The sequence below is a fragment of the Cyprinus carpio genome, chromosome B18 (genome assembly GCF_018340385.1).
Source record: "Cyprinus carpio isolate SPL01 chromosome B18, ASM1834038v1, whole genome shotgun sequence".
Taxonomy (NCBI): Eukaryota; Metazoa; Chordata; class Actinopteri; order Cypriniformes; family Cyprinidae; genus Cyprinus; species Cyprinus carpio.
In genome coordinates, this window is record NC_056614.1 from 26,101,795 (window position 1) to 26,110,955 (window position 9,161).

General features: G+C 42.2%; 1 protein-coding gene across 1 annotated transcript in view; it reads right to left on the bottom strand.

Annotated features, from left to right (window-relative positions):
* Window positions 1–7,308: 7,308 nt before the first annotated feature.
* The window catches only part of LOC122140485 (selenocysteine insertion sequence-binding protein 2-like), a 25,239-nt gene continuing 23,386 nt past the window's right edge, over window positions 7,309–9,161 (bottom strand). The window contains 1 exon segment of the mRNA XM_042744613.1: window positions 7,309–8,947. Within this exon segment, the coding sequence (XP_042600547.1) occupies window positions 8,451–8,947 (497 nt within the window). The 3' untranslated portion in view covers window positions 7,309–8,450.

Consider the following 9,161-nt stretch of genomic DNA (forward strand, 5'->3'; position numbering starts at 1 on the left):
AAAAATGGTTCTTCTATGGCATCAATGCAAAAGGCACTTGTGGAACCTTTATTTTTTAACGTTTCCATTGCACAAAATATTAATAAAATGTTGTTTTCACCAATAAAAATGGTTCTTGTAGGAACTCTTCACTGAAAGGTTCTTTAGGGAAACAAAATGTGAAGACCAGCTTTTGGAACCTTTATTCAGAAAAGTGGAGAACATTTCCATCGCACAAAAGGAGCAAAAATGATCTTTAAATCAGTGAAGTGTTCTTCACACTAAGAAAAAATAGTATGAAGAACCAAAAAATAGTTGTTCTGTGGCACTGCTGTGAACCCCCCTTACCAAAAAGTAGTATACTTCAAGTTTATTTTATTAAGTATACTTAAGTATAGTTCAAGTATATTGAGACTTTTTGTAAGTATAAGTCAAGTATACTTAAATGTCATTTTAAGTATATTTCTGAGAAGTACATAAAGCCCATTTCTGAGAAGTACATAAAAAGTAAACTAAAAGCATACTTTCCTATTTTTAGTTTAAAAGAAGTATACTAATAGCACACTTGAATAAACTTCTTTTTCGTAAGGGCCCTCTTTGGACCCTGTGTTTTCAGAGAGCAGTGAGTCATTAATCTCGTTAATCGTCAGGTTTCAGGATTTCACTGTGTACATTTGTAAACACTGGGCTTTGTGCTGCTTTTCTGCCGTTCTCATGTGAATATGCAGTTGTGTTTCACATCATCTAGCTTTGCTTCATCTCCAGCTGGATCATGGACGGATGTTCTTCTGATATAAAGCTGCGTTAAAGACTTCCAGCTCCTGAAGCAAATGAATTCATGCTCGGCTCGCCTCTCCACAGAACACCTTCCCAAAACACTTGGAATCATCTACAGTAGGTGCTTCTTGGCAAACAACAGACAAATGTTTGTGTTCTTTCTGATTGTGGCATCACAAACGCTGACCCGAGAGGAGCCTGCGGTTCTCTGGACGCTGCTTCAGGATCTTCTGTGACAGTCTGGATGATTTTAGGCTGCGCCTCTGGAGAAACCTTGGCAGGCCAGTCGCTCCTGGGGAGTTTCAGCACCGCTCCAAGAGTTCTTCGTTTCAACATTACGGCTCTCGCTGTGGGTCTGTTCAGATCCAGGGTTTTGGAAATGTCTGCGTAACCTTTTCCTGACTGATGGACTCAATATGAGCATGTCATTTTTATTCTCTCATAAAAACTCTCCTTTGATGGGGTGATTTGTGCTTGTTAAATCTTTGTGAGGGTCAATGGCACAGACACACATGACCGACTTTAATCAATCCAATTCATATTCCTTAAATTCTCTAAAACCAGCTGCTGGATTCACATGAGCTATTCACTGAAGGCCGTATGTAGAGCATCTGCTGCGTGAATCGTGATGTAGCCGTGTTCTGCATCATCCTTGTGAAAGACGGAAATAAAATCAAGGTCAGTTCAGAATCATTGACAGTGAGTGTGTTTATATGAGTTTGAGGCGTTCACATGAGTGCTGGGTGCTTTCAAGTCATGTTGGAAAGACTGTATCCATGATTCAATTGGGAAACAAATGGGGATTTTCTTTGAGCCTTGATTTTCCAAGTTGTTGTTGGCGGGTCCCTGAGAAAACATGGATGATGTGATGCATGGTGCATCTAGTTGGTGTATGATTTTTTTTTTTTTTAATAACAATGAAACTAGATAAGTTGCATGTACAAAGTAGAATAAAATATCTCACTTCACAGTAGCTACAAAATGTAAATGATTATTAAACAAAAGGTACATTGCCATCTTTCTTGAACGAAAGTGATTTAAATGCATCTAATGCCATTGGGATCTCTCAGTTTGTAAATATGAACTTCCAGAAGATTTGAATGCTCCTGATGTAACACACTCATCAATCCATCATAAGATCCCGTGTTGTGACCTCATTAATTCTCTGGCCCTCGTCACCAGTGTTGGGGAAAGTTACTTTTAAAAGTAATGCATTACAATATTGCATTACTCCCTAAAAAGGTAATAAAAAAAATAACCCAAAAAAAAAAAACACGTGGAAAGTAAAGATACTTAACTTACTTTTTACTTACTTCTCCTCACCTAGGCTGGGCTTGCTGGGCTTGTTTTTAATATAAAAACGTTCTATTTTTGGCAAATGTAAAAGCCCTTTCACACCAAAGGTGAAATGAATGAGCCCCAGTCTGAAGGAAATGTAAATTCATGTTTGTACAGTAGAGGGCGCCGCTCAAACAAACCTAGAAGAATAGGATGCAGAAGAAGAAAGTTTTAGCAATAATATGGTTGAATTTGAAAATCGAAGGTCAGAAGCAAAAACACTGTTTAATAAAAAGGGATTGAATACATAAAGGATATTTGTGTTAACATTTAATTATTGAAGGTATGCATTTCAATTTTGAAGAATATTGAAGCTGTTTTTGTGCATAAACATGTTGATATTTAGTCTAGAACTACAGTGAGATCATGTTCACACACAACGCTCTGCTCTTACTCCTGATTCTGTCACCATGGCAACACCAGAGCTGTCACTCAACACATGGAAACAAAGTAACTGGATTTACTTCTCTGAAAAAGTAACTCCGATATTTTCTTGCAAATTAAAAAGTAATGCATTACTATACTAGTTACTTGGGAAAAGTAATCTGATTACATAACTTGCGTTACTTGTAATGCATTACACCCAGCACTGTGAATATCTGCAGACAGAGATGAGAACGTCTCTGATCGAATCGGCCGATCACGGGCTGTTTGTAAGAGTCGTCCATGATCCTCACGCTGTTGTTTGGATGTTTTCATTTCTCTTCTTTGACACTGAGGAGCAGCTCGCAGGAAAACACTGACGACCTCCCTTCACATTTTTGACCATCTACGGTTTGGAAAACTCTTGTGGTTTGGGTCGACCGGGTCTTTCGGCCAAACCAGCACACACACACACACACACACACACACACACACACACACACACACACACACACTCATGCACATGTAAACATGCATTCACATGTGTGTCTACACACACCGATGAGTGAGTTTTCCAAACCAACATGAAATCATTCGAGATGGCTGGTGCTCAGGTGAGCTCAACACTGACCTGAAGAAGAGACAAGCACAAACCAATCAAAACTCAAATGTCTTCAAGGGGTCATGAACTGCCTCTGTTTTTTATTTTGTACTGTTCTCTGAGAAAAAAAAAAAAAATCCTAATTTAGAAGTAATAGGCTATTTCTGTCCTGTATTTACTCCCCTCATCAGAACGCTCTGGCGTGGAGGATTGTAGACTCGGAAGTAAACGCCCACTGCTGTGATTGGCTAATAGTTGTGTATAAATGACAGTCAACATTCTGAATAGATGGACACTGCTGTGATTTAGGTCAAAAATGCATAAATAACTGAACACATATCAAACGATCTGTAAGAAAAGACAAAGCAATAGTGATCACGTAATAAAAACAGTTACTCACACTTGTGTTGCGACATTACTGTCAGATCCAATACAGTCGCACAGCATCGCCTTTTAGTTTCAAACTTTCTGAAAATCCTGCGTCAAATTGGGCCTTGTTTCTAAATCAATCAAGTGAACAAAGGACCGAGTTCTTACTGGCAGCGATGTAGAATTGGTGGGCGGAGCTAAACAGGCAGTGATGTAGAATCGGTGGGCGGAGCTAAACAGGCAGTGCTGTAGAATTTGTGGGTGGAGCTAAACAGGCAGTGCTGCAGAATCCTTCAGAGAAGGTAGACAGGGCTAAACAAGCAAAAAAGTAAAAATGGGCGGAGCTAAACAGGCAGTGCGGTAGAATGTTGAAAAGGTAGGCGGAGCTAATCAGGCAGTGCTGTAGAATGTTGAAAACGTGGGCGGAGCTAAACAGGCAGTACTGTAGAATCGGTGGGCGGAGCTAAACAGGCAGTGCTGTAGAATCAGTGGGCGGAGCTAAACAGGCAGTGCTGTAGAATGTAGAATCGGTGGGTGGAGCTAAACAGGCAGTGCTGTAGAATCAGTGGGCGGAGCTAAACAGGCAGTGCTGTAGAATCGGTGGGCGGAGCTAAACAGGCAGTGCTGTAGAAGCAGGCATAGATCTTTTGCGGCACTGTTCCACACTATTACATCATAGATAGTGAAGTGAAGTGAAGTGAAAAGTGAAGTTACTCACAATTACTTTATAGGCTTCAATTGAGCTGTTTTTAGACTAACAACAAAGTTTGGGTTCTGAAACTTACAGGATGTTTTTATAGCACAGTGTCACAAAATCAAGGGAATTTTGGTTACTCAGTTTATGACCACTTTAAGAGTTCATCTCAAACTGTCAAATCCAGTGATTCAGTTCATACTTGGTGCCTTTTAAACCTAATTCTGATTCTTGGTGGGCTGATGTAAATCTGTGTGAGTTTATTGGCAGTCACTGAGCCTCATTAGAGCGTCTGACATCAGCAGGTGATGAACTCGCGCTCTGCATTCGATCACGGCTCTAGAACCGGAGCATCACGTGCATCTCTGATATTTGAGGTAATGCTCTCGCTGACTCACACTGACTCGCCCATCGCATGTTACCCAAGACAAATAACGACCCTCGGATGATCTCATCCATTCGGATCAGTGTGTGTGTGTGTGTGTGTGTGTGCATCAGCAGCAGAAGGGCAGACTGACAGATGCAGAGGGCGACGGGCGGCTGATGTTCACAGCTGCACAGTCTTGTTTTCCTGCCGTCTGCCGACCCTGATAAAAGCCCCTCAGTGGTGAAGATTAATGCGCACACACACACACGCGCACGCGCAGCATATTTCTCAGTGTGTGTCACTGTTGGCTCTGGATGCGTTTAGAGACGCATCACATGATGCTGCCGGACTGACTCCCAGAATCTCAACAGCACACACACCTGATGATTCAATCACAGCACACACTCGTACAGCACTAGATGATCACACACAAACCACTAACACCAAGAAACAAACACTGAACACAAATGTAGTTTTTTTAGACTTCAGGAACTTAAAGTGCATGAAACGGTCTTGACATGTATCCAAGTTAAAACGGCTTCTTGAACAAGAAAAATGTAGGGCAGGACTGGATGTTGTCCATCGGGAATTGATTGGATCATTGTGGTTTGCTAATTGGTGTGATCTCATGTGAGTGACAGGTCACTGGAAGAATTACTGTCCAGCCCTCATACACACACCATCAGAGAAGAGAGAGATTCCTTCTTACAGAGTTCATGTTTTTGATTAAAGATTACCAGGGCACGTGGATTAAAGGACTTGTTCATCCAAAAATGAACACTTTCTGAAAATATCCTCACTCTCAGGCCGTCCAAGATCAGGATGAGTGTGTTTCTTCATCAGGTTTGTAGAAAATGTAGCACTGCATCAGTGTCTCATCAATGGATGCTCTGCAGTGAACGGGTGCCGTCAGAATGAGAGTCCAAACAGCTGATAAAACATCACAATAATCCACAAGTAATCCACAGCACTCCAGTCCATCAGTGAACATCTGGAGAAGACAAAAGATGAAACAAATCCAGCATTAAGATGCTTTTAACTCAAATACATAGAGTCTATAATCCATAATAACACCACCCAAAACCAAAAATTGCTCAAAAGAAAATCAGGAGAGAAATCTGCACAGATCAAGCAGCGTTTAAACAGCTCTGAACAAATATGTGTCTGGATTTTGATGTGAGAGACAACAGCAGATGCACTTTTTCACTGGAGGAAGTGTTATTATGGATTATGAACTCTATGTATTTGAGTTAAAAGCGTCTTAATGCTGGATTTGTTTCATCTTTTGTCTTCTCCAGATGTTAACTGATGGACTGGAGTGCTGTGGATTATTGTGATGTTTTTATCAGCTGTTTGGACTCTCATTCTGACGGCACCCATTCACTGCAGAGCATCCAATAGTCTGAAATGAGCTTGCGTGATGGTTTGTTGTTTGCAAACAAAGCAGCGTGTTCTCATCTACAGACGTGTTCAGTCGTGTCTGAATTCACGAACACTCACAGCGTCTGCAGCTTGTGTTTTTATATTTCATTAGACTGTTTTTCAGTAGATTCTGGATCTTTCATGAAGAGGCCAGTCGCTCACAGGCGGCACGATCGCTCTCATAATCAAAAACATGATTTCCGAAAGAGTTACTGGCCTTGGGCTGTGCATGCTGGGAATTAACGCTGCTTCTCAGCACTTAAAGTAATTTGGGAGTTACGACAGAATTCAAGATGCTTGAGAAACATGAATTACAGGAATCAGGAATCAGCCTGGAGTTTGTTCTAAAGGACCTTCTGTCCAGCGCACAGAATCCGTCCGACTCCAGCTGAGGAATTCTGGAAAGCCCCTCGGCCTCGTTCTGAGCGCAGACGAAGACATTCACGTGAGATGAATGAGAGCAGCTCACACTCACTCAACACACTTTCAGTCTGGAAGCAGCTCTTCTGTCAGATTTCACAGCGGTTATGAGCCGATGAAATCTGAAGCGTCTCTCTGCATGTTTCATGTTTTTTCTGACTTCAGATCTGTGCCAGCTTTGTTCTCTTCAAACTTCAGTCTGCGCTTAGATGAGAGCGCCACCTTCTGACTGCAAGTGTTTCAACAGGTTTAAAAAAGGACACTGACATGTACTGCTTTTCAACCTGGGTTGAGTTAAAAACCCATTTATTTTCTCAACACACACTCCTGCTCTCATCACTGACCTTATTCTAAAGAAATAGATGTTTGTCATTATAATCATTCATCTAAATGCACTAACTTGCTCGACATCATCTAGTTCAGCACTTCTGACTCCATGTAGTCTTGACACTCAAATACATTTGTTTATTGAAATAAAGCAGAATTAACATAAAAAAGTAGATTCAAAAGTAAACAAAAATTAGAAATGTTGCCTTGGAAAACCGAAACTGAAATAAAAATAAATGAAATCAGTAATATTTAATGATAAAAATTAGAAAAGCATATAAAAATCGACCAAAAATAAACTAAAATGAACATGATTAAAATATTATTTTCTAAACTATTTATTATTATTAATAGCAGTTCCTCTCCACTCATATCCATAAGACCACGAGAACCCTGGTTCTTATTAAAAATGACTCAAAATCTTCATTTTAAGTGGTTTGGGCTTATTTTAAAGCTCTCATCATATTCAGTGCTTATCGATATTGTAAAAGCAATAATATCATGGAAAGTGTTCGGTTCGGTTTCCTCCGGTGTGTCACTTCAGGACTCCTGATGGATAAAATCATTGGTTTCTCTCTGAAATATCACACAACATCCAGAATGAGTCATAAACACACTCACTGTTGGGAGTAAAAGACACGCTCCAGTAGATAGTTTACTGAAAACAGTTTAATTGTATTAACGATCAGCCAGAGATACAGACGCTGCGATTTCACCATCAGAACTGCCGGAAAACACATGTGCTAGTTTCACATTAGTTACCAAAGCTGTTCACGTTTATGTACATAGTGCAAAAGACACGCAGATGAAGATCACTGCAAACACAGAGAGAGAGAGAGAGAGAGAGAGAGAGAGAGAGAGAGAGAGAGAGAGAGAGAGAGAGAGAGAGAGAGAGAGAGAGAGAACATCCACACAGTTACACCAGCACCGGACCATTAGCCATCAACACACACAATTAGTGAACATCATCGTTATAACATCACAAATCCTTCATGTGGAGATGAACGTGGCTTCACCTCTCGAGCACTCCAGGACAGATGTAGAGCAGAGTAAATCAGAGTAAACGTGGTAAGAGACTAACACACACGCACAGGAGCAATGTACACTGGCAGGAAACCACAGATCGGTCAGTAGCAGGAGAAACGAGCCGAGGACACACGTGGAATAAAACACCCTCCGAATCAGTTCAACCGGAGACAACAGAGTATTAGAGACATTTAAACACCTTATTTACACAGGATAGATACACACACACACACACACACACATCAAGACGTCTGCTGCTTCTCTGTTAATGCTTCAGATGAGAGCCAGTGTGGAGGGATGAACGAACACCTGTTCCCTTCACTGATCTAAAGAAATAATCAATCATCTACTCGCTCTAAACACTTAATTTCTTCAGTGCAACACGGATGAGATGTCCAGACGAATGTTTTAAGGGAAAAGCACTAAAACACTGTGAAGCATCATGATAGTGATTCATTCGACTCAGTGATTCAGTGATTCACTTTAGAGGAATAGTTCACCCAAAACTGATCATCCTGTCATCATTTAGACTATGACTGACTTTCGTTCTTAAGTGGAGCACAAAAGAAGATATTTTAAGACGTCAATGGGGTCCAAAGTTCTTTAAAATATCTTTAGTAAAGGTGATTTGACTGTGTGTGTGAGTGATTTCAGATGAAGCACGCAGAGGACTGTTCTGATGCCTGACAGTGCTTGTGTGTGATCTCTGAAGACGCAGAGAGCGTGTGAGCGGTTCCTGAGTCGGTGTTTGTGTTACGCGTGAGCTCTCATCCCGTGTGTGGATCCGCCGCCGGTTCGGTGAGATCGGGGGAGTCGAGCTCCTCCTCGTCGCTCAGCCGCTCTTCCTCGTCTTCATCGTCCTCGTCGCTGCTCCGTGTGCGCAGCTGCATGTTCTCCAGGGTTTTGGAGACCCAGGACTCGATCCTGGAGGTGAGCGGCGGCACCTGTACGGAGATGGGCTCGGGGGTGTAGTCCTCCTCCTCTTCCTCCTCCTCCTCCTCCTCCTCCTCCAGCATGCCGGGCACCAGTGTGCTGGTGGTGCTGGTGATGGAGGAGTTGAGCCGGTCTCTGCAGCTGCCGTCCAGGGAGCCGGTCTCTGTGCTCTGCTGGGATGCCCACTCCAGCCGGTCGTCCGTGCGGGACTCTTCTCTCTCGGGAGCGCGAGCGAGCGTCGGCTGCTCTTTGCTGGTCGCTCTGCTGGCGGGTTCGGTCTCCAGCGGCTCTGGAGCGTCTGCGCTCTCCACCATCGTCCTCCAGTTGGTCTCTGCAGAGAGAAGATTCAGACTCGTGACGGGGAGGAAATCATTTAAAGACGCATCTCTTTCTCCAAGCATGCACAGAATCAAATGCACATTATCACTCTTTTGCTTGCTTGGAACAGCAGCTATGTTACATTTTCTCTGTTTCTGTCTAACTAGGAACTACACAAGCTTCAGTCTAGATCCAGCTCTTACAAAGACCTGAGAAGAGATGATGCC